This window comes from Hyalella azteca, unplaced genomic scaffold, assembly GCF_000764305.2.
Source record: "Hyalella azteca isolate HAZT.00-mixed unplaced genomic scaffold, Hazt_2.0.2 contig7612, whole genome shotgun sequence".
NCBI classification, from domain to species: Eukaryota; Metazoa; Arthropoda; class Malacostraca; order Amphipoda; family Hyalellidae; genus Hyalella; species Hyalella azteca.
Window position 1 is genome coordinate 114,941 of NW_025937733.1, and position 27,287 is coordinate 142,227.

Genomic DNA, 27,287 nt, shown 5'->3' on the forward strand with positions numbered 1-27,287 from the left:
TATACAATAGTACATGATATTTTTTACGTTTTCTTACTGTTTAACTGCTCTCTGGTCTACCGAACACTTGCTGTGCTCTATTGCACCGAGCGGCCTGGCAACTTCAAGCCACAATTTAACGGTTTAAAGTCGAATAATGGTCGTTTTTAAAGCATGCATAATGGTTGTTTTTAAATGGTGCGGCATACTTTCGAATCACTGGCATAGTTCTAAAAAATTGCATGTTGAGAATGTCTGAAAATTGCATTCGAATTGGCCTTTCTGTTTTTTCCAGCCTACTCATTTTTTTAGGATAGACGCCCGCCCTATCATTATATACCATTGCAATTAACTACAGATAGTATGCATGTTTAGTCATAGCGTTTTTTCTTTCAACAGTTCCCTTAAATTTCAACAACTATACAGGATTCAAGTCTGCGCGTATCGCATCTCTATAAAATTACGCGCTATCTAAGCAGCGTCAGAGGTCTTCTGTCTAGGCATCCTATTTGTGAGCTCAGGTTCCAGAAGACGAGAAAGCATTCTCTTGAACAAGTGTGTAGGTCAGGTGTTGCAGTGTAGTGTGAGACATGGAGAAGAGTGCTAGCGATAGAAAACTCAGTCTTGAGGAGAGGAAGAAGAAGCAACAGCAGCAGAATTTTGAACCTACGGAAGTAGAGGAAAATCCTACAGATGGTGACAACAGAAAAGACAGCGACGAGGGTGCGACGGAAGTCGCCGATGAGAAAGATCCTCGGCATGGTGAGTCACGATCTAGTGAGCTTGCCAGCCGACCGACATGGTGGTCGAATCTGGTGGTGATGGTGTGCACTGGTGCTCGAGGTGATTATTTAATATATTCTATTTCTTTATGGTATGGTCCTCTTTTTGTGCTGATCATACAGTCAAATTATTTGCTCATGTTGAGTTCTAGTTTTCTCAAGATGCTGCTGTCTCCACGACAGTGCTGTCTATACGACAGTGCTGTCTATACGACAGTGCTGTCTCCACGACAGTGCTGTCTATACGACAGTGCTGTCTCCACGACAGTGCTGTTTCCACGACGGTGCTGTCTCCACGACAGTGCTGTCTAAACGACAGTGCTGTCTCCACGACAGTGCTNTCCTCACGACAGTGCTGTCCTCACGACAGTGCTGTCCTCACGACAGTGCTGTTCTCACGACAGTGCTGTTCTCACGACAGTGCTGTCCTCATGATGTTCTAATACTTTATAAGTTTAAGCTATCAATGCGCGACATGATCTAGATTCATCATTATCACTTGTTTGTATAGTGTTTTGTCGTCTCTTTTTCCATTTGAGTATTGTTGCAATACTTGCTCTGCTCGTTGTATTATCACATAAACTGATAATTAATTAACATTGCTTTTTGGCCATGGTATATTGGCCCTGCTTTGCTGCCACTGGTTGATCATCCAACAATTTTTTAAGTTATTTATTGTAAATAATCCCTTGCATTGCTTATGGTACGAATGATGTTAATCACTGCATTTCAAATGCCGTTTTTGGCACATCTTAAATGACTCGTTTGCACATCGTATGTATTCGTAAACTTATTTTTTTAAATTCACAGTTGAAATTCGAGGCTCTACGTAAGAGAAGTAATATTTGAACTGGATTCGATTCCATGTTGTTCTTGGTACTACATTAATAGTATGCACAACAGAACTGACTAGAACAAAGCTCTTGAACAAGGGACGAGTTGGCAAGCAAGAGAACGTAGTGCCAGCTAAATGGCTCGCTAAATACGATCTATCGAGCATCAGGTTGTTTCTCTGCCAATATCATCCCGATAAATACGATCTATCGAGCATCAGGTTGTTCCTTTGCCAATATCATCCATTGATTATTTATATATTTTCTTTGTGAAAAGTTTACGAGCATTAAATGCTTGGCGTAGATTCACATCTATTTTCCCTCATCCGGGTTTTGTTTTTAAAAATGTCTAGTGGTAAACAATTGACTGGTACACCACCTGCAACTCACGAGTCTCGTAGTCCTGAATTTGATGTAGTGTCTTTTTTCATGCTCGCCTTTTTCTTTCTATTTTCACGTGTATTTTTATGCCCCATCATAATTAACGTGGTCACCATTGCATTTCAATTACGTTTCCCTCAACTCTAACCCAAGGTTCTTGTTACCGTATCGTGATTAGGAACATTTTCTCTATCCAAAAACATGATTTATGTTGATATGTCCTTATAATTGATGTTTTCGCTAATGTTAGCCACGAATAGTGTGGTTGCCTTCGCGTTGAAATTAATATTTTAAGTAACTCTAAGTCACGGTTTATGTGGTTGCTAATGGCGTTGAAATGAACCCTGAGTTCCGTTTTATGGGCCCCGCAATGCCGCAAGGATTTTGTTTGATTTGAAGTTCAGATAATTTCATGTCAGGTGCATGGAGCATTGGTACTCACCGGTAACCTATATGTCATTCAGAAGTTCATAATCGTTACATCTCAATAATGCCAATTATAAATTCATAACTTAAAGCTGCAGTTTTTAATGACTTCCAATCTTATGACTGAGAAATTTCAAGAAAAGTAACATAAGCTTGTGTTCAAGCTTGTGAAACTCAAGATATTCTTGAGCGATTCGGGTCTGTGAAGAATTTTACGCACTATGCGTCTGAGTATAGGAAGTCGATGCAACTGAAACTGTCATCGTACGCGCGGGCTTTGTGCCCTTGTATCGTTGTGTTCTCGTTGGGCACTAGCAAAGAATCGCATGCACTCTCGCTATGTGGCGACCACAGCGCTGAAGTGTCAGCCAAAACCGGTGGTGTTAATGCTTCAGAATTTATTCGTGCCGCTGCAAGGCCGCACGATAAATGAAATGAAAAAAAGGTTTAAGGGAAAACTTTAGTTTCACTCGTATCACTGTCTCATGCCGACATTATGCATGGCGATAGGCGATACTTCAATAGTTCACTATATACTCCCAGTAAGTATGAATGATAACCTGTTTAGATCGTAAGATCGTGGCTCGCATGTGATCTTGGCACTTGTTAATCTTGGTACTTGTTTGGAACGTATCAGTCCAAACTTCGAGAGCGAGACCTTCAAGATTCAGACATATCACAACGAGAGAAGGGGGAGACTGTGCAAGATCCCTCCCCTGCGTAACAGATCCGCAGTCAGATTTCAATCCCTGCACGTAAACATGCAGGGTAGCCGCGCAGGAAGGTATGCCGCAAGTGCAGGCCGTAGCACCGTGGCTTGTAGCGGAGAGCATGAGCAGCATGCAGGGCGGGCTAAGCAGCGTCGTCGCGAGTCTCGTTGCTGCCAAAGTTTTTGTGGACGGCACGCGCTGTGACCTTGTGAGTGGCGGCGGCCTCCGTCCCCGGGGGCTCATCACACACGCGTCGCGGCGAACTGCAGGGGCAGTACTTTCAAAACCCGCTATGCTAGACTACTGTTATTATTAAGGACACGTGATGGTCTTAGTAGCAACCTTAGTACACGTAGCGGCCGTTGTACACGCAGCGGCCTTAGTACACGTAGCGGTCTTAGTACACGTAGCGGCCTTAGTACACGTAGCGGCCACAGTACACGTAGCGGCTTTAGTACACGTAGCGGCCGGCCTTAGTGCACGTAGCGGCTAAAGCAATACGTAGCGGCTAAAGTACACGTAGTGGCTAAAGTACACGTAGCGGCCTTAGTACACTTAGCGGCCAAAATACGCGCAACGGTCCAAGTACACATAACGGCCGATTTTTTGTCGGTGATTGTTGGGTTTAGCTTGAAAAGCCGTCAGTATTGCCTGACGGAGATGAAAATTATTGACTATTATTTATAGTGCGGCCCCTGATCTTTTTAGCAGGCCATGCTTAATTCGTCCATAGGTGGTCTCCTTCCATCATGCATGCCGATGGCGGGACTAAGATCTATTAGAAAAAGCTCAATTGATAAGCATTCAATTAATTCAATGTACATTTCCGAATGAAGTGTAGACTATTGGTTATTCGCAAGAAACTTTTATGTACATTCAAAACAACTCGTAAAATTTAAGTGAAACGTCTTCAGACACAGTTACACTTTTTGCGTACAATGTATAATTTCATTAGAATTAAGAACACTTGATTGCTCAAAGCTCAAGTTTATCAAGAATTTAAAAGCAAAGAAAACAGCCAAAAAGTGCAACATTTCATATGCGAGAAACGTTTCGGAGTCTAACTCCATCGTCAGTTCACGAACTTAAAACACAAGCACCAACAATTAGCAAACTTAAATTCACATTGAATATATTAAACCATGAATTCTCATAACAAAGCAAATAAGAATGAGGTAAACATAAGCAGACAAACCTATCTATCTATTTACAATTTCCATGGGATATGAACTGCAGGCGGGATTCAAACTAGGCTTTTGTTTAAAAATATACAGGGACTCTAGAGTTCGCAGGTCAGAAAAACCGCTTGTAGAGGCTATACTCTAAATCACTATCGGACACCGGGACGTTGCACTGCTCGGCATGAACGCGTACTGCTAAATGAGGGGGATTCGCAAGCAGGTTCCCTTTTCTAAAACTCCTTCCTTTATGCTCCGCCAGCCTAGTATAAAAATTTCCAGCTGTCATACCGACGTACGCAGATGTGCACTGCACACAACTATGGACCTATATAAAGTAGGGGACCGATCGCATAGGAACAGGGAGTCTATTTTTATACATGAAAAAAGAACCGACTTTAAAATTATTCACCAGCAATATATGAAAATTTGCATTTGGGGAGGGGGGGCATTTAGAGAACAAATCTTTCAACTCTTTTGCCATAGTCTCCGATGCGGGACCATAGTAAGGAAATGAACAATAAAGAGCGTTCCCACTGTCACGTTCTGGAACGACTTCAGAATATTGCTTAGAAAAAAATTTTGTAATTTGAGTAGGTATATACCAATTGCGACGGAAACCCATTTGGTGACAAAGTAATGCGTAAAAAATCAAATTCGGAGTGCAAACCATGGAAAGAAGAGCAAATACGAAAGCCACGCTTTATAAACGATAGATTTGTCTGCTCTTGTTCACCACATTCCTTTGTTTTCGTTACAATTTATATTTTAATATCTTCAAGTTGATTTTGTGTTTGCTAGTTGTTTGTAATTGTGTTTTGGATTTTGAACTGACGATGGAGATGGACTCTGGAACGGTTTTTCTCATACGAAATGGTGATCTTTTTGGCCGTTTTCTTTGCTTTTAAATTCTTCATATTTTTGTTAGTGTTTTTTTTTTGTATGTGCAGATAATATATCGCCGGGCAGTGCGCATTACCATCTATCACTAAACGAGCTTACATAATATGATGAACGATGTTCTCAAAAGTCGTACAAATAGGTCGATACCGCCAATTTAGCTGTAACTTTTTATGATGGCGTGTGCAGACGAGCTTATCGCGCCATGAAATGATGCTTCTGTACAGTCGTTTAGTACGTAATTCCTTCACGGTGCGATAGTATAATAAAGACTTCACAATGACATGCTAAGATCTCCTATTCAAACCGGCGTTTTAGTATTCAGTTATTTATTTACATTATTTGCTATGAATTACGAAGTTAGTAGAAAGCCGCCACTGTCACTTGTATCTAGTGTGGATTTTGGCAAAGCTACAAAATACAATTTATGGTGTCTATTATTTTTCGGGGGTGCTCCAGTGCAGGTATTTGCCATTAGTAGTAGACGACTGCCGGTGTTCATTCAATATGCAATAATATTGGTGCAATTTTGTTGCTCCATATACAGCTTAAATATACACAACGGGACCGGCAAACTTATGATCATTAAAATAATTTCCAGTAACCGTTTCATCGTCCTTCTTGACACGAGCTTCAAATTTCTCGTATCTGTACCGTTAATTCGTTTGCATCAGTACCCTTTGTGTTTCTTGCTACAGTTGTATGGATATCCAAATTTGGATATCAATTAGTTCTGCAGCTTTAAAACATGAGCTTCAATTAGTTCTAAGCTTTTTAAAATTAGTTCAGAGTCATTTTGTAGTTAACGGCTAGTAATTTCAATATAAAATAATTATTTGCGGACTTCTTCAACCGAGATGTCCCTGCGCCACACTCAAAGATATGAGTGAGACAATGTCTAGGTAGCTGTACAGTTTTCGCTTTTTTGTAGGTAAAAATATGCCTGACAAAACAGTTACGCCCTGCAAAACTGCCTGCTACGTGCGTGTTCGGCTCGTGCTGTGGTTAGAAAGTGCGTAACTATTAGGACATTACCCGTCGTTTTCAGAGTGTATGACACCACTCATCACTTGCATGGCTTGTCTAATGTCCTTGCCATGCTTGCCGTACGCTATATTAAAAAACAGCTCAGTCGTAGGTGGTACATGACAGTCCAATTAAACCCTTTGTCTTGGGGTGCATTGTCAATGTCATTCGTGTATCGAGGCCTAGTAACAAGAGTTACTACGCTAGACAAAGGGTCGAAGGCAGAGTCTGCTGTGGGGCCGCTCTGTCGCTGCCTCGCATCTTAACAAAATGCAGGCTGAGCGCATCGAGAATTAGACCTTGCGATTCAATTCACAGTCTCATCGCTTTGGCATGAATTCCAACGGCTGCGAACTGAGGGCGAGTGGTGGAGGCGAGGAATGCAGCAGCGACCCTTGGCACACTTCATTCTCTTTCTTGCTGCATTTCTCTGATTTCCGTCTTGATCAAATTTATTATCAACCTTTGCCGAAACTGATCGTTCGAGTTGACCAGTTTATTGATCTTAATCAGGCCTGTTCTCAACTGCAATGGTGTTGGTATTTTGTGCTAAAAGAGCTGCTTCTCATAACCATGAAGAATTTATAGATGAAGTGAAGACATAAAAAGTACAAGATCGACAAGATTGCCGAATCGGCATTTACCGGTATTGACGCTACACTTTTTGCCAGTCATGTAGGCAGTAATGCTGTGAAAAAATGCTTCGCTTGCTCCCGTATTCGTATTTGAAATGGCACGTGTTTTGGTCACAGTTGGACCAATTCAATGAAAAATTTAAAACGCAAAATTTAAACGAAAAAGATTTTATACTAGTTTGAAACGCATTATGTTCTGTTCGTTTAAATTAACAATTGTTCGCTGTTTTGTAAACGGTATTATTTAATGCTTTCTATAATATATCATGTTTTTACGAAAGGGCGAAAAGTATTTACTTAGGTGGTAATAGTTGTGGTAGGTATCGTCATGAAATGTGAAGTACGAGATACCAGCACTGCTGGCGCTGTCAGCGGGTAACTAGTTGCTGGCGCTGTCAGCGGGTAACTAGTTGCTGGCGCTGTCAGCGCTGCCAGCAGTGGCCAGCACGCCACTAGTTGCTGGCACTGTCAGCGCTGCCAGCAGTGGCCAACACTGTCTGCACGTCTCAGTGTTCCTGTCTGTCACTGTCTGCACGTCTCAGTGTTCCTGTTTGTCACTGTCTGCACGTCTCAGTGTTCCTGTCTGCCACTGTCTGCATGTCTCATTGTTCCTGTCTGTCACTGTCTGCATGTCTCAGTGTTCCTGTCTGTCACTGTCTGCACGTCTAAGTGTTCCTGTCTGTCACTGTCTGCACGTCTAAGTGTTCCTGTCTGTCACTGTCAGCATGTCTCAGTGTTCCTGTCTGTCACTCTGCACGTCTCAGTGTTCCTGTCTGTCACTGTCTGCACGTTTAAGTGTTCCTGTCTGTCACTGTCTGCATGTCTCAGTGTTCCTGTCTGTCACTCTGCACGTCTCAGTGTTCCTGTCTGTCACTGTCTGCATGTCTCAGTGTTCCTGTCTGTCACTGTCTGCATGTCTCAGTGTTCCTGTCTGTCACTGTCTGCACGTCTCAGTGTTCCTGTCTATCACTGTCTGCATGTCTCGTGTGTTCTTGCATGTACTGGGAGCAAACCTTATCCAAGTTAAAATGCTCTTTCCAACTGTGGATTACACTGTGTTCGGGAAATAGAAACAGAACTCTGTTCCGCATTTCTGAGTATAAAACTCGAAATGACAAAATATTGAGCGATGTATTTCCAAACATCGATCTTTGATGCTTAAGGCAGCATAATGTGATTCTTACCAAAATCGATCATGTACACGCGATTTTTCACGCCCAAATACCTGCCGTTGTTATAACAACACTTCTCTTTAACTTCACTTCTTGTTTGTCCGCAACAAATCTTATAATCGATATTTAACACTCCTCTACCTGTCCAATCGATCTGAAATTTTGCACACTTGCGTAGAGTCGGAGACAATGCATAAATCAGTTGATAGAATAAATAATTTTGAACATTTAATTTTTATATATATTGAACTAATTTTTATAACTTAAAAATTAAATTGAAAATTCATTGTACTTCTGTAACTTCGAAGATACTGGCCTCTTTAGAAGTGTTAATTGTCTTTGAAAAGTAATTTTTAAACGCATATTATTTTATGATCTCAACTCTCTAAAGTCACAATTCTTGCCAAGTAATCTGTGAGTGGCGAGCTGTAAATTTTCGCCTACGCGTGCCTCAAAAGTACATATGGCTTGCGTGACAGCTTCATAGGGATTACGGCTGTGCCAATGCTATTATCTCGTGTTGTTGTGTCGTCGTCAGGCGCGTAGATTTTGTTGCAATCTTGCCTAGATTTTGTTGCAATCTTGCCGATCGCTGCGCTCACCATGCCTTTTGAATGTCTGTCTCGTGGACTATAAAGCACTCCTGTATTCACCTGTCCCTAACTTGCCTTTGTGTCGTGCTGATTGAGGCAGATGTCCTAGGCCTTGTAATCCGATCTTCTCCGCGTTTCTCTTCTCGAAGCTGAACTGATCCGATCAGTTGCTGCTTAAATGTGTTCTCTCTCTGGCTGGGTGTCTGTCTACAACTGCACTTCACTGGGTGGAAATAAGCATGCAACATAGAATGAACTGAATCTTTCATTCTAAAAAAATTACCATTCTAAAAATTACCAATTTTATAACCGTAAAAACTACTACGAAATAACCGAGAAAACTACTACGACTGTGCAGTTCTATTGTTAATGCATTTACTAAAGAACTTTATTCTCTAGCTAAGCTCCAAGTAGATTCATAGTTGAAAATATTCCGTTTTTACCATGAAACTGCCTCGTTATCCATCGTAATTTGTGGTGCGTGTGGTGGCGTGGAGCTCGTTCTCAGCCGTTGCCCTCATAGGTCACGGTTAGCCATTTAACTTGAGTTCTTCCATTCAATGTTTTATTTATGTGTTAAATGGTCAATTTCTGTATTAACGCTCGTTTGAAGGACCTCTATGGTCTAAAATCATCATAGCCGCCTGTGTTTTCTTGTTTTCGTGACGACTTTCTCTTTGAAGTGGCTTTTTATATACGAGCATTTTCAGCAATTTATATTTTCGTTCACAAGAATTCCTAGGAGAGTATCCCCTTGAGCGCCACAATGGTTTTCATGCAGGTAGATTTTCGAAAATAAATTAAATTCATAGTAATCCGTCGTCCGTCTCGAGCAAAAAGTATACTCACACGAAACGGCTTAATTGGGTTGCGGAAAAATAAAATCGCATTGCCTATTTTATAAATTAATTTGTCGGAACTCTCAACAAAATATTCGTGATGAATGTATGGAAGGTTTTAGCTAAACATCATTCTGCCCCGGTGATGATTTGAAGGCCAGGAAAAGGCCGATTGTGGCGCGGCGCCGATTTTGAATAGGGAGTGACAGCGCCTAGATGTGAGGCTGGGAAGTCGAACCTGTTTTGACGGCGCACCTTATTCTCCTGACCATAATTGTGCGGGACTTGTTTTGTATTGCGTGCTTCAGTCATATTCCTATTCACTAATATTCGTCCTGGACAAAATGTGTGTTTCGTCGCAAAATATGGTCGGGCGATCCATCGTGGCGGCGATCCATCGTGGCCTGGGACTGCTACGTCCCAAACAAATACTAAGGAAACTAAGGCATCATGCAGACTCCTACTAGAGACCGGGCGTCGATGCCGTCCCAACAGACACTAAGATACTGTCAATTAAATCTATCACTTTTAATAGCAAAAAAAAATTTGAATAACCGGACTCTCGCGTCAGAGTTTCTCCTTTAATGGATCATCTCTGCATTATAGCTGTAGACGTCTGCTAAAGTGCCCCGAGTCTGCTGTGCTATGGAAGAAGCTTCTGTTTGATACCTCATGCTCAATATATGATTATGTTCTACCGAATATGCGCGCCATTTTAATTCTTGCTGGTCGTCCTTTTGCATGGATTGCAATTCTCATATGCATCCTAGTTTCGGTTTTTAGTCGATCTGACTAAAATTGTTTTAAATACTTTCACAACATTCTTATGAATAAGTTATTAAGTCTGTGGACGGAAATAGTGTCCGATTAGACACAAATCAATCAGAGATATTTCTTATTATCGCCTCCTGAGATTGAAGACATTTATGGCAAATCACTAATATTTTGTCTGCGTATAGTGAGATGATGAAAAATGATACAATTATGATGTCAATTATTAAATCTATGAATTTATTAATATGAACGTCGTAATTGAAAAATGAAAAAAAAACATTGGGAGGATGCATTTAATTGCAATTAAAAATGACGACCAGGCGTAAATAAATGATTATAGCAAGATAAGTGATTCCTATAAAGCTGCGGTTAATTACTGTCTGGGGTTAGTACCTATTAACTTCTCGCGGGTAATGGATGGTTGGATGTTTTTATTTAGTCTTTGTATATCAATGGTGACGTGGCTTGTGTATGGTTTAATATGCTTATTGTCGTCCTGTGACGAGGTGAAAATATTACGAAATCCTAGGTACTTATATTGATGTTGATAGTTTAGAAAGCAAAGGTATGTTTAGATGATGGAGGTAGAAAAGTGTAGGTACCTATTGTTTATGATAACCTGCGTTTTTTTACTAATGTCCCCTTATTTATGAAGGAGTATTGTCAGTATAGGTACCTATTGATGAAGGAGTATTGTCAGTGTAGCTGTGTAGGTACTACCTATTGATGAAGGAGTTGGATGACGGAAGGATGTCGCATGCTCACGTGCATCAACGTCGTCCTCGGTGCGTCTCCTATACACATGCCTCGGATTTGCTCGTCTGATCAATTTCGCCTTTATCGCAACCGCTCATTGATAGCAGCTATTGACGGTCTGGCCACCTCCAATCTTTCATTCTCTTCGTCAGCGTTTTTTTCCCGTACTCAACGAAGCTTAGAGTTCTACACTTGATAATTTCTGTATTTGCATTCATGGCACCATGCTACTGGTATCGTTCGTTGTTATTATAGTCGCAGGAGATAGTTATTTTATCATTGTGTCTGTCGGAAGAATAAGCGTTGTTCAATGTTTCTTAGATCATCCATTTTAATCTTGCGTATACACTCTCCCTCAATACCAGTTTGTGTTGTTTTTTTCAACTCTTTCCTACTCTGTTCACAATTATCTTACAATCTGACACGCGGCATTGTGAAATATCTATGCAATTCAATCTTAATGATATGTTTCTGCCCTATCATCATTTGCTCGCACTTCTCCCTGTGCAATACTTGTTGAATTGCTCACAGTTTTGCGATGTCTTGGGATAACAACATTAAAAGGACGGAATCACCAACTGGTTGGGGAAAAGTGAACACAATGAATGATGTCTTATGCGCATTATTGTTTTCAGTCGATCCAATATTTTTTTTAGGTTCTCAAGCATTTTTATTGTTTTCAGTTCCAATATTTTTAGCTTGCAATGCCAATGAAAATTGTCCTAGCTTATTACTGTTTTCAGCCGATCCAATATTTGTTTAGGTTCCCAAGCCAATGAAGTCTTATCGCATTACTGTTCACTATCGATCAGATATATTGCAGTTTACCAGGGATAAGCGCTAATTGGTACTTGTTTGATGTGCAGGCGTGCCCTTCCCTCCCTCTCACAAGATGACCTGCGCTGAGGTGTTTGATCCCAAGACTGGTAAACCAAAATTCGACTGGCTCAAGAACCACTTCATCTTGGAAGGCCGCATCGAAGAGTCGGCAGCTCTGCGTATTATCAACGAGGGCGCCGCATTGCTGCGTCAGGAGAAGACTATGATCGACATAGAGGCTCCTGTAACAGGTGACATAGAGGCTCCTGTAACAGGTGACATAGAGGCTCCTGTAACAGGTGATGACATAGAGGCTCCTGTAACAGGTGACGACATAGAGGCTCTTGAAAGTACACGTAGTTTTTAGGACAAGTAGCAGCCTAAATACACGTAGAAGCTGATTTCTCGTCAATGATTGATGTATTTAGCTCGAAAAACCGTCAGTGATCAGTTGAGGGAGTAACGAACTCGTAAGTATTCTTGAGAGTGCGGTGTTCACTGTTCGGTATCAGCCTGGAGAGAAGTTCATTGAGGAACACAACTCATTGGTAACTAATATCATGGATGACCCTCACAAAAACATTCTTGCTAAAAATGATCTATTTTATAGCTCAAAACTTGAGTTATATACATCCCTAGAACTATGCTACCGTATTACTATTATCTTAATTAAACAGAGTTTAATTTTATTTCGCTTCCATCGTAATCTCATTACTACTCATTATAATATCCTGTTGATTGTAGGGGTTATCGTATACATCACGTATAAATAATCATTTCTCGATCAGTTTCATGTCTCATTCAATAGAGGTCCTCATGTTGTAGGGAACTCTACTATACGGGTAATGACTTAGTAAGATATCGAAATATTATTTCAAAGATACGTTAAGATCAATTTGTACTATCAAAGGCATCCCCTCTGTTGATGTGTGTAATACACACAGCGTTATTTTATTTCGAACACACGGTTGAGTTTACTTATTGAACAATTACAGGCATGCAGCCTTTTAATCTGACTATAATATTCACTGCTTAAATTCATTTTAAATATACATTGGAATGGTTAGATGAATTGGGATTTGAACAATGCACGGTGTTTAACCTGTTGACCGGATGAAGCTTTTTGTTTCAGTATGTGGCGACATCCACGGCCAGTTCTATGATCTGATGAAGCTTTTTGTTTCAGTATGTGGCGACATCCACGGCCAGTTCTATGACCTGATGAAGCTTTTTCTTTCAGTATGTGGCGACATCCACGGCCAGTTCTATGATCTGATGAAGCTTTTTCTTTCAGTATGTGGTGACATCCACGGCCAGTTCTATGATCTGATGAAGCTTTTTCTTTCAGTATGTGGTGACATCCACGGCCAGTTCTATGATCTGATGAAGCTTTTTGTTTCAGTATGTGGTGACATCCACGGCCAGTTCTATGACCTGATGAAGCTTTTTGTTTCAGTTTGTGGTGACATCCACGGCCAGTTCTATGACCTGATGAAGCTTTTCGTTTCAGTATGTGGTGACATCCACGGCCAGTTCTATGACCTGATGAAATTGTTCGAGGTCGGAGGACCGCCCAGCTCCACCAAATACCTCTTCTTAGGCGATTATGTTGACCGAGGCTACTTTAGTATAGAGGTGAGGTCATGACTAAGTCTTCTGAGGCTGCTTTAGAATATACCGTATATATATAGAGGTGAGGCCATGTCTTGTGAGGTGTTAGTGCAGTGTTACTTGCAGGTACCTGGTGAGGTGAGGCCAAGTATTGTGAGGTTAGGCCATGTCTTGTGAGATGAGGCTATGCCTTGTGAGGTGAGGCCGTGCCTTGTGAGATGAGGCTATTCCTTGTGAGATGATGCCTCACAATAAAAATTGAGTTGTTTAACCAGCTGGTCAGCCATGGAATGAAAAAAATATATAAAGCTGCATGAAATTCAGTATCGTTATCATAATAACATCGTCTATTTGCCTTATCGTTATTCATGTCCCATTAGCATACGATTCGTGATAAAAATATTCTTTCATGGCGCATTTTCGTATCATGAATTCTTATATAATGGACTGTCAGGAGGTTACAGGGAATATTTTCTTTTTATCAATATTGAGGTACGTACATTTGAAATGTTATGTCATATTAGTGTTACTAAACGAGGAACAGTTAAGAACTGATGTTTACTCAAATTAATGAATAATATTCCAGTTTTGAAAGAGTTTTGATTGTGTTTGTAGACATCAAAATTATTAAGATCGCGTTAAATGTTATAGGCACCGGTACTTTATTTCTTGAAGAGATTTTTGTCGAAAAATCGATTGCACTTGTACTAATGTGTATGTATATTTTTTTCAGTGTGTGCTATGTCTGTGGGCGTTGAAAATATGCTATCCAACAACCCTGTATCTTTTGAGAGGGAACCACGAATGTCGGCATCTTACAGAATACTTCACATTTAAACAAGAGTGTCAGTACACTTGTCTCTTATAATCCCATAATAATCATAAATTACTCTATTTCGTAATCATACGTGCTGCTATTTATTACATGTAATTGTTAATATTTGGAATTGTATGATTTGGTTATAAAATTGTTTCCGTTCATGTTGAATATAATTATAATGTTTCTATTTAATTAACGACGATGTTGAGTCTCATCTTAATAGCATGTTCGCGTTTCTAGGTTGCAAATATTTGGTATAATTTTTTAAGTGAAACATAATTTGGAGTAGAGACTTCAGGCGAAATTTGAATGAATCACAGCTAAAGATTTAGTTTTAGGTTTTAGTTTCAGGAAACATTAAGTTTTCTAATGTACTGGTAAAATAAAGCAGTAGGTATTACTTGCATTTAAAATAAAGAGCAGTATTACTTGCAGGTAAAATAAAGCAGTATTACTTGCAGGAATTATTATTATTACTATTACTATTATTATTATTATTATTATTATTGTTATATTCATCATCTATATTATTATTATTTTTAGCGCATTTTCTCATTTATGGAAAAATGCACTATTGTGCTCGCCATGTCCGTCTGTCCGTCCGTCCGTGACCTCAAGTTTTCGTCGACGAGAAAATGCGCTCTCTGTCACTGACTGCAGTGAGTACCGTACTGAGTTATATTTTGTGTAATTCAAGCTCGAGGACATAAGGAAGTTGTAATAAACTGAGCTCCCATTTTACATTTTTTTCAGTACGTTCTCAATTTATAGTTACATACCTAGTTATAGTTCATAGTTATTCCGTTGCGATTTTGAGGTAAATAGTTTGCTTGTTGACGTATTTTCAGTTTTTTAATTCTATGTGATGATATTACAGTTAGACCGATTCTAGAGGAAAACTCAATTTTCAATTGAAGTACTGTCATGTACATCGATATGTTTTGGTTTGTTGCCTTGATTTATCTGCATTCTAATAATTGATAACATAATTTCTCTAGATTTTGTTCTGGGTGTATTTTATTTATTGGTCTCATTTCTTTGCATTCATTATACAATGCTCTTAATTTCTATATGTTTCAATTTGTTGCCTTGATTTATCTGCATTCTAATGATTCATGAGATAATTTCTGTAGATTTTGATTTATTTCTTTAACTTCTTTGCATTCATCAAGTGAAGATACGTATAATCTCTATGATTATATGTATGATATGATATATATGATATGATTCAATTTGTTGCCTTAATATATCTGTATATTTATAAGTGCTGTATTGCAGTTGGACCGATTCAAGGAGCCCCCAGCGTTCGGGCCGATGTGCTCATTTCTTTGCATTCATTATACAATGCTCATAATCTCTAAATATTTTAATTTGTTGCCTTGATATATCTGGATATTTATAAGTGACTGTATTGCAGTTGGACCGATTCAAGGAGCCCCCAGCGTTCGGGCCGATGTGCGACCTGCTGTGGTCGGACCCGCTCGAGGAGTTCGGTAACGAGAAGAACGCCGAGCATTTCAGCCACAATTCTGTACGCGGATGCTCGTATTTCTACAGTTATGCGGCGTGCTGTGACTTCCTTCAACACAACAACCTCCTGTCCATCATACGGGCGCATGAAGCGCAGGATGCTGGGTAAGCCAATTTCTTTTTAGCGCATTTTCTCATTTAAGAGGTGAGGGAACGTAGGGATGGTTACCAAAAAGACCGCCTCTCCCTCGAGGACTGTCCCAGAGTAACGAGGCGCTGAGGGTTGAGGGTGAGGGGAAGGGTACAGGCTGCGTGGACTAGAAGGGATCTCCCTCATTAGCGCATTTTCTCATTTATGAAAAAATGCACTATTGTGCTCGCCATGTCCGTTTGTCTGTTCGTCTGTCTGTTCATCTGTCTGTCCGTCCGTCTGTCCGTCCGTGACTTCATGTTTTCGTCGACGAGAAAATGCGCTCTCTGTCACTCACCGCAGTGAGTACTGAGTCATATTTTTTCTCATAACCGCCATTTTTTTGCCATCTGTTATTTTTGCAAGTGATTTTTCTCAGTAAATTTGATGGTTGCCTCTTAACCTCAAATGTAACAACCTCCATACGAGCGTACTACAAAGCCGTTTGTTTTTGTTTTCTTCGTAATTGGCATTATTCTAAATGTACAATCTTATTTCTCAACAAACGGCTGCAAAATGCCCAAAATTCTGGGTCAACACAAGAGTTTTTATTTTCAAGTTATTTTAATAATGAAAATATATGGTTGTATATTTATAACATCATGTCAATATATATACTATATACGTAACATATAAACATATATATAATAATGTCGTAGTTTTGTATGTATTTATTGTTATTGTGTGTTTTGTGCGCAGCTATCGAATGTACCGCAAGAGTCAAACGACTGGCTTCCCTTCCCTCATCACCATATTCTCGGCACCGAATTACTTGGACGTCTACAATAACAAGGTCTCTTATCTTATCTTATATCGTATACAACATATCAATAACAAGGTCTCTTATCTTATCTTATATCTTATACAAGATATCAATAACAAGGTCTCTTATCTTATATCTTATACAACATATCAATAACAAGGTCTCTTATCTTATCTTATATCTTATACAACATATCGATAACAAGGTCTCTTATCTTATCTTATATCGTATACAACATATCGATAACAAGGTCTCTTAGCTTATCTTCTATCTTATACAACATATCAATAACAAGGTCTCTTATCTTATCTTATATCTTATACAACATATCAATAACAAGGGCTCTTATCTTATGTTATATCTTATACAACATATCGATAACAAGGTCTCTTATCTTATATCGTATACAACATATCAATAACAAGATCTCTTAGCTTATCTTCTATCTTATACAACATATCAATAACAAGGTCTCTTATCTTATCTTATATCTTATACAACATATCAATAATAAGGTCTCTTATCTTATCTTATCTTATCTTATACAACATATCAATAATAAGGCCTCTTATACGTAGTGCTGCTCTGCAACATCTTTCTGCAGTCGCAATCAAAATAAAAATTTAGAATACTTTGTTTTATTGATTATTTCATGACAGTTCGTCTTCGGTATTCGCGCAATCAGGTTTTCGTATCATGATTAATGTTTTTCTTGTAAGGTTAGTTCAATGATAGTTCAACTGAGGCTGTTGAACCGAGGCTGTTGAACTGAGGCTGTTGAACATTCATCCACCACCAGAGAATGGTGGTGATGAATGGTGGATTACTGGTAGTGGATGACCAATGAATGCAGGTGAATGCTTCAACAGCTCAAAGCTGAACAGTATTTGTGTTGCAGGCTGCCGTGTTGAAGTACGAGAACAACGTGATGAACATTCGACAGTTCAACTGCTCTCCACACCCGTACTGGCTACCTAACTTCATGGATGTCTTCACATGGAGTCTGCCTTTCGTCGGCGATAAAGGTAAATAGATTTATATAAGATTTACGCTTCGTAAGTAAATATATTTATCTACAAATTACGCTTCAAAGGTAAATAGATTTAAATAAGAATTTCGCTTCCTACGTAAATATATTTATCTGCGAAATGCGCTTTGTTTTACATTTACGCTACTCACGCTGCTGTAAATCATTTACAAATGAACGGTGAATTACTGAAATGTGAAGTGATGTGTGGACTAAAAGGTCAATTGGTAAGGATTTACAACCATTGATACTTTTGATTTTCTTTGTGCTGCTTGATTTTTTCCAATGTGTTCTCAAGACGAAAGCGGGGAGAATTCATGGCAATGACAAAATTTCACTTTGGCATGTAATAATTATTATTTAGACGCGTTATTGACGTTTACGAAAACGGCGGTTGATGTACCTTGTTGCGCCGGGCGGCTTAGATGGCCCACGGGGGAGGGGAGGTGAGGGAACGTAGGGATGGTTACCAAAAAGATCGCCTCTCTCTCGAGGACTGTCCCACAGTAACGAGGCGCTAAGGGTTGAGGGGAAGGGTACAGGCTGTGTGGACTGGAAGGGATCTCCCTCATTCAGGGCAACCAGCAATAGGAGTTCGTTTGACCCTGGAGGTGTAGGCTGCTAGGGAACTGCAGGGCCCTAGAGGGAAGCTGGGTCAGCGCTGTGCGATAAGGACTTTGAAGCCAGGCTTCTTACAAGGCGTTGGAATTAGATGCTCACTTGCGGTCAACATTGATAGAGGTAGTTGTGTTACATTCGTACGGTCCTCCTGGTACAAATTTAAGGATCCTGAAACAGGATCCTGAATCCTGTTGCCTAAAGCTGCCTTTATGACGCGAACGGAAAATCACTGCATTTGCTTAGTAAGAGGAGGCATGATGCCTTCCCTTAATCGGGTGGCCACAAGGGGACCAAATCTGGATTAAAAATTAGCCTTTATGGGCTTCCTCCAAAATAAACAAAGACGATGGGAAATGAAGGGTGCAGGGGCCGTAGGGCGCTGGCCTGGAACGTTCCGCGATCTAAGTGGGCAGACGAGATAAGATCGATATTATCGGTGTGGACGTGTATGATGGACGTCGTTGTGAGGCAGCAGCTTGTCATTATCAAGGCCTAGTCGGTGGTTATGTGCAGTTCTTAATGCGTGTCACGGTGTGCGCTTATATTAAAAAATCTAACTCGGTACTCACTGCAGTGAGTGACAGAGAGCGCATTTTCTCGTCCGTCCGTGAAGTCACGGACAAACAGACGGACGGACCGGACAAACGGAGGAACATGACGAGCTCAATAGCGCCTTTCTTTCCATAAATGAGAAAATGCTCTGAAAACTCTTGGTTGAATATCATTTTTGAAGAAGTTAAGTGACAAATCAATGGTGAAATATACAAATAACACATCCTCTTGTTTGCAGTGACGGAGATGCTGGTGAACGTGCTGAGTATTTGCTCAGACGACGAGCTCACAAACGAAGGCGATCTCTCACCTGAGGATGGTAAGACGCTCCACTCCAGCACCATTATTGCTCTTTATTATTATTTATTATTGGTTACAATGATAACTGCAGGGCGTCTGGTGCTCATCATTATTTGCAATATTCCTGGTCCCCTACATTCATCAACTCTGGTTGTCCGGTGCCTTCGCTTGCCGCTTATCACTGGATTTTTCCAGTCATGTTTACGGTTTTGTTAGTGGCTTTCTATCGCTGGTTTGAAGCTTGAGGAGTCTGGTGTCTAGGGTCGGTGTGTTGGAATAAAACCTAATGCATTCGCTGCGGTGACTCGGGTTGAGGAGTTGAGATTTATGGTCTACAGGACACATATAGCACTAGCTCCTTGGGTTGAGACTCGGGTTGAGGAACTGAAATTTACGGTATATAGGGTTCGTATAGCATTAGCTACAGCTGCTCGGGTTGAGGAACTGAGCTGTATGGTATATAGGACAAATATAGCACTAGCTCCTTGGGTTGAGGAGCCGACATTTATGGTATATAGGACAAATATAGCACTAGCTCCTTGGGTTGAAGAGCCGACATTTATGGTACGTAAGACAAATATAGCATTAACTAAAGTTCCTCGGGTTGACGTACTGAAATTTATGGTATATAGGACACATAGCATTTGCTACAGTCCCTCGGGTTGAGAAGCTGAGATTTAGGCGCCATCTAAGGGGTCAAGATTTCATTTCCTGCAGTAACGTTGAATGAAGAACTGATATTTATGGTCTCGTTACCTCTTTCTAAACACCTTTATTGTAACTTTTACGCGCATTGCGTTTCCTTGGAGATGTTTTGGAGCCGCATAAGGGTAGTAGCCATTCATTATGTATATATAATCAATGAAACGCGTGGGGATTTTTATTCTAATTTATTGCTTGCGTTTCAAAGCCTGATGGAGGGTTCTTGCGACCGTCCTATCGAGATCTGGACATCATTGCCTTCATGGGATTGTAATTATTAATGAAGTAATGTAATGTTCCATTTTAATTATTCATGAGTGCGATTGTTAGCTCGAGTTGAGGTGTTGATATCTGGCGGGTTGTTTTACAATTGGTATCATTGATGAGCAAGAGTCACATTGCGTGGTATACGATGATGTACCAGAAGTCAACAATGCTGCAATTCATCATTTACATCGTTTGTTGCCCAGCGGCTTTCGTCGTTATTATTCAATGTTTCTTATTCTTATCGAAAGTTGGTATTCCGAGTGAACTCCAGTGTTGTCCTCATGCTGACTGAATCAAAATTATTTGCTGTATAAAGATTAAATTTGTAATTCATCAAGCTTCCCGCTGCTAATAAGTTGCTGGATTAAGTATGTTGAATAGCTCACTCAGAACAATAAATATGTCATAATGTCAAAACCTTGATGCTTTGATACACGTGGTACAAGCAAGAAGCGGTCGTAGCATATAGCGTATTTGGACAAGTCTCGCTTATTTCTATGAGTGTATTTTCATATACTTCATTGAAACTTCGATATTGTAGTCAGCCAGCAGCAGGTAGCCTGGAACAAATAACCACAAATTATCATGATCTTGAATATTTTAATGGTATTTAATAATATTTAATATTTTTTTACATTGTTCTTTCAGAGCCCAGATTGTTTCATTTCCTATGATCATTATTTCCTTTATATTCTGATGTCTGTGGGTCGAGACGCCGTACGGAAGTTCAGCTGTAGTAACGTCTGCCAGATTTGCTATTGTCACGTTCTAATTATCGTTAGTAAAACCATTTCAAAATTAAAACCATTTCAATCAATTATCGTTCGTAAAACCATTTTCATTGATGAAAGCTTTCATAATACAATATGTTTACTGTCGTTGTTATTTTGATTACACGAATCAGAATTGTTTATCCTGAGATCATTTTCTTTTTGGATATGATTTAATTTGAATATGATCGGAAGTCGCATTATTTTTTCCATTTTTGAATTTGAAAATGCATATAAATTGAGGGAGGATTTCGATTGCAGCTACGCGGATTAACACAAGAATAACCTACAAAGCTCCTTACCCTTTGTATTAAGAATTTTATTATAGACTTCAATAATTGTTTGTTATATGGACCATTTGATAAATTAATGCTATGGTTGGACACTAGAGAAAAGCAATTAAAACTGGCAGACGATACGGCTGAGCTTCCTTACGTACTGTCTCTGTTTCGTATGTCTAATAATTTATATAATAATGTCTATTAATCAAATCTAAACATTTTATGAACGTTATATTTGCTAAGATTTTAAGCAGCAATCTTTTGCCTGCTTTCTTTCGTATCTTTTTTGGTCTTGACTTCTTTTTATCTCGTTTGTTCATCTTGCGCCATTTACCGTGCATCCATCTTCTTTTGCGGTGCATCCAACTTGGCGTGTGTGGGTGAATGCTGGATTAATGGTGATGGATGACCAGAGAGTGGTGGTGGATGAATGCTGGATTAATGGTGATGGATGAATGATGGATTAATGGTGGTGGATGAATTACCAGAGAATGGTGGTGGATGAATGATGGATTACTGGTGGTGGATGAATGATGGATTACTGGTGGTTAATGGCCAGAGAATGGTGGTGGATGAATGGTGGATTAATGGTGGTGGATGGCCAGAGAATGGTGGTGGATGAATGGTGGATTACTGGTTGTGGATGGTCAGAGTATGTTGGTGAATGACCAATGAATGCTGGTGAATGCTGAAAAAACTGAGCGAATGAAGCAACTCATGCCACAGTTGTAGGAGTTTGCAGGCAGTTTTTGCATGCCCCGTCACGTCCACATTGCCGTCACTGCTCATGCCGTTTCTTATCTTTATTCATCACCGCTTTTTTATCAGTAGAAAATTCTCGTCCTTCTTTTGTATGCTCATTATTTACTCTATAACGCGGAATTTGTTCTCTTCGTGAATATTTCGTATTTTCATCGCTAATTCTTCAAAGTATGAACTTGTTTAAGACCGTTAAAGGAAAGTTCATGAATGGATGTGTATCATTTGTATGACTTAAGATCGAAGCTTTTGTCTGAGTTGGTGAAAAAGATGCTCATCTATTTCATGCTTTCTTTAATTAACAAATCTTTTTAATTCACACTTCTGTCAAAGCACAATAACTTTTTTCCCTGTTTGTCCGGCTCTCATATTAACGTTATTGTCGACACTGAAGAAATGTTAGTTGTTTCCACCCATAACAAAGCATTACTCACTTCTACCTTACCTTCACTTAACATCATCTTAACCAAAATTTGTATTTTTATAATAATTCAGGTCTCTGACGACACTTTGTTATTTACAAGAATTTTGCGTGAATTTTTTCTCTTTTTTTTAGGAACGCAGCTGATATTTTTATTGTGATCCTTTTCTTTTCTTTGAACTGTTGACGATGAAGGGGAGGATGGTAAGGAGGCAGCGTTTTTATCCTAGAGTTACCATGGAGATGGCAGAGCTACCTATGTCCTTTCCAACACACTAAGGCCGCACGCTCCATTATTTCTATTGCAATTGCAATGATTTATTTTCATCATTGCCCTTGCATTGAGGAAATTTGCCAACTTTTCATGAAAAAATGTATATTTTCATCATTGCCCTTGCATTGAGGGAATTTTTTTTCTGAAATAAAAATATAGTAATTAACGTACGAATTTCATGATTGGAAGTTTATAGATTAGTAACAACGAGATACGAGTTTGAAATTTAGCCATTGCTGGATGTCGAAAGGAACAAGGTCGTGGACCATGCGGCCTTTGAGTTAAGAGCTGGTGCGCTGCACTAGTCCTACATCTACTTCTACTTCTACTACTACTTCTGCTACTACTACTACTTTATGTTGTTGCTGCTGCTGCTGTCGCTTTGGATGAAGTTCTGTAGCGTCTTGTGGTAGAATGTAGATCTTCGTCCAAACCTTCTACCTTCTCCTCGCTGCCTTCCGCTGTGTACCTTGTTGTTGCACTGAATAACTTTCAGTTATTGTGTTCACGTTATTCCTGAGTTTTCGTAGCATTTCATCCCCTGACTGATATTTAGTTATGACAACAGTCGCAATCGTTGCCACAATTTCACACGTTTTTTTTCCCCTCAAATTCGCTCGCATTTTCTTCACATTTGATGCTTAGGAGATAAACGAGTAGGTATATATACCGGTATATATATATATATATTTTTCCTGAAATAATTGATCAGGTTGAAATTTTGTACGCATCTCCAGTAACGTCGAGTACAGACTTGAATGCAAGAGTTGCGTTGAAAAACTTCTCTATATTTCCATTGACGGAAAATTTGGTTTTAGGACCTGAACAAACTCCTACTAAAATTATCCGAATTTAATAAATTTTCTGAGAGTTTGGTAAGAATATTATTCATGATATTTACGAGTACATGTAATTGAATATTTATTTTATTACACGAGACTTCCCAAGTATATGGAGAGAGCACACGCGTGCTGTTCCTGCTGTACATTTGATGGTAGCTCCTGATAACGTCTATCGCTCATATCGCTTCTTATCATTTGTAGTTGAGAATCGTTCAAGTAACTAGAAGAAGTTAGAATTATTATGACTGATTTACATACTTGTTCACAAGCGCACCATTTCGACAGCAGCAACAGCAACAAACGCTCTTCCATCCAAACACTTTTTATAGGACTCTTTTACACACTAAGATCAAAGTAAAAAAGGAAAATTTTATAAACTTCGTCAAGAATGAAAAATGTTAAATCAAAAACTGAATTTTTTCGTTCTTATAAATTCATGTTCAGCGCCAGGAACTGGCGTAATTGATATTTGATTGATAACTTAATTGAAATCCGTTTTGCTAAAGTTACTCTCGTTCTTTTGTCTGTAGCATTGATTCTCCTCATCTCTCCCTCTTAAAGTTGGAGTATTGTAATTCCGTATCTTTTGTCTGGAACTTGTTTGTGAAGTAACTTCGTGAGCTAACACAGACTTACCTTCTTCCCACATTGAAGGCCCATTATCGGAAATTATGGATAGACAAATCAAGTATCAAACATCTCAATCAAAACAAGCGTCAATCAAGTCGCTCGAAAATCCAAAACTTTTGCTCCGAAATCAACTAAAATGCATAATACAGGATTTGATGGTTAAATAACTTGAAGAAAATCTATCGCCATTATTTTTGCACGTATCCAAGATATTGAAATTTAGAAAACCTGATCGTAATTCCTCTAAAGTTGGCCTTCAACTCGTGTCGTTTGGGTGATTTAATGAAGCTCCAACTTACTCAAGTAATACAGTTTCTTCAGCAGCCACTCTTGCTTAATCGATACGCAATGACGCGTTAAAATTACTACGGTAGCCAATTAACTGGTAGATTGTATTCTCCATATTCTATTGAAGAACATTTCTCCTCTTATTTTCCTCATAATTGTTTTACGTCGCCTAAAATAACCGTAACTCAGATAAGTATTCTACATACTGGGTACCAGTCCGCTTAGTGTGCGAAATATACAAAAATAACGTTCATTCAGACTTTCACTCTTTACATTTTATGTGTCATTTATATCTTATTATAATTGATGTATCCTAAGACTGAAGATACTGGAGATGATGCAAAACGCGTCTAGGTTTTCAAATTATCATCGTTTTTTTTTTTTTGTGAGTAAAATATAATTAAAATTTTAAAAACTGCTTGAGACGTGAGTTTTTCAAATGTGAAGTGATCAAACGAATGAACTAACTACATTTACGTCTAAGCAAATCTCACCATCAACTAACATCAAAACTCACATCAACCTACACCATTCACACATCATTCTTTTGACGAATATGTTCATTGTTTTTATTGATAATTTTTGCGATATACTCTTTTCTAGGTACATTGCCCTCGTTCCAGTCTTAATATAATTTGTTTTGTACATATTAATGTTCTTTATCGATGGTGAGAGCTTGGGACAGATTTTTTATTTTTGTGTACACGTATTATTATTTTGGTTGAGTTAAGTTTTATATTAATGTAATGGCCATTGTTCTGTTTAATCGGTGTTGTATTGGTTGGTGTGGGCACGGGTAAAGCTTCTCAAGCCTCTCTGAACGCCGTTCTTTTATTGGGTTTCGCTTTATAATGGTTTTATATTAATGGGTTACGCTAGGTCCATGGTGAACTGATTACCTGCTTTGCAATTGAACAGTGATATATATTATACAGTGTAATGTCCATTATCCAGAGTGATATCCATGCCCATTGCTAAAATTAAACTTTGAATTCGGCTTCAAGCAAAGACATTTCTTTGAGACGACTTCCTGAAAATAGTTACGACGAGTTTACTTTGCGCAAGGAAAGAATGGTTTAAAAGAAAAATTCTTTATCACGATTATTCGACTAAGTGAGAAAATACGATTAGCACACATGTTTAAAATGCGATAACTACCGATTACGAACATCTAATTTCGAAATATAAAGCTTTAATGAAGTCCAATTACGATCATTTTAATGCTGTGCACAGATTTTGTTACTATGGGTAACCTTAACATTAAATTTCCGCACTACATCAACATTCGGTGGAAATGTTTTCCACACAAATATTTTACTCTGTAATGCAAGAAGTAACGCCAGCAAATAATCTAGTACCTCTATTGCTCCCTAAAGTTTTCCTTACTTTATTAGATTATATTCCGCTATATATTTCATATTTTTATATATATTTACTAAAAGCTAAATAAATTCTATTTTTTGTTATATATTTGAGTTGGTGGCTGAGGGGCTTGAGGTGCTTTGCCCGGTGTTGGGGCGGGAGAGCAGTTAGCGCCGCGGAAGGGAAAAGTTCCTTTCACTTTTTCACTTTCATTGAATTGGGGAAAGTTCCTTTCACTTTCATTGAATTTATTCCTTCTCCTTCGTGTTGGTCTGCCCGTCATTTGCCGCTACTGCTGCTGCTGCTACTGCCGCTGCTGCTGCTACTGCTGCCTACTGCTCCTACTCTCACTTGCCCACACTACTTTGTACCCCCTACCACAATTTATACTACTACTACTACTACTTCTACTACCTCTTGTTATCCGGCATCTACTTCAGTTGTTATTCAACAAGTCATTGTGACACCTGGTAAGTCGTTCTTTTCTGCTTCTCGCGTCTCCACCAACTGCCATTACTCATTTTCCCTTATCTCTCCTGTCCTTATGTTCAAAGCTTTACTGGTGTTTCCGTTCCTCCATCTTCCGTTCGTTCCTTCCCTTTGCACTTTCTTGTCTGCCTTGTTCCGCCTATACTTTATCCTACCCTTTCCATTTCCCATCCTGTCCTCTGTTGTTTCCTCTCCCATCCTGTCCTCTGTTATAATTATTTTGTCTTGATTCAAGCTCGAGGACATAAGAAAGATGTGATAAATGGTGCTGGCTCTAACTTGCATCTTGCTTTTCTTTCAAGTTTTTCAGTACTTTCTCAATATATGGAGACAGTTGCCTGTTGCCGTATTGAGGAAATATTTCGCTAGGTAGTTGACGGGTTTTCACATTTTCAATAATTAATGATATTACAGCTAGACCAATTCTAGGAAAAACTCAATTTCCCAGCGAAGAACGTCATTTCCAATGATATGTTTTGATTTGTTGCCTTGATTCATCTGCATTCTAATAATTGATGGTATAATTTCTCTAGATTTTGTCCTGAGTGTATTTTATTTATTGCTCTCATTTCTTTGCATTCATCAAGTGATGATATATATATAAAATCTCTATATTTTAATTTGTTGCCTTCATTTATCTGCATTCTAATAATTCATGATATAATTTCTCTAAATTTTGATTTATTTCCTTTCTCTCTTTGCATTCATTATGTGATGATGCATATACCCGCTATACGTTTTAATTTGTTGCCCTGATTTATCTGCATTCTAATTATTCATGAGATAATTTCTCTAGAATTTGATTTATTTATTTAATTCTTTGCATTCATCATGTGATAAAACATACAATCTCTATATGATTCAATTTGTTGCCTTGATGTATCTGGATATTTATAAGTGATGGTATTGCAGTTGGACCGATTCAAGGAGCCCCCAGCGTTCGGGTCGATGTGCTCATTTCTTTGCATTCATTATACAATACTCATAAACTCTATACGTTTTAATTTGTTTCCTTAATATATTTGTATATTTATAAGAGACGGTA

The 27,287-nt window shown here is 39.0% G+C and overlaps 1 protein-coding gene across 1 annotated transcript; it reads left to right on the plus strand.

The window, feature by feature from the left end:
- Nucleotides 1–383: 383 nt before the first annotated feature.
- On the plus strand, nt 384–26,223 carry LOC108682989 (serine/threonine-protein phosphatase 2B catalytic subunit 2; the record flags this gene model as incomplete). Its single annotated transcript, XM_018172261.1, has 11 exons — nt 384–741; nt 11,851–12,054; nt 13,314–13,438; nt 14,148–14,259; nt 14,670–14,682; nt 15,083–15,110; nt 15,652–15,869; nt 16,594–16,687; nt 17,556–17,682; nt 19,096–19,176; nt 26,194–26,223. Coding segments are annotated over exons 1-11 (1,204 nt in total), but the record flags the coding sequence as incomplete, so codon positions are not given.
- Between the last annotated feature and the right edge of the window lie 1,064 nt (nt 26,224–27,287).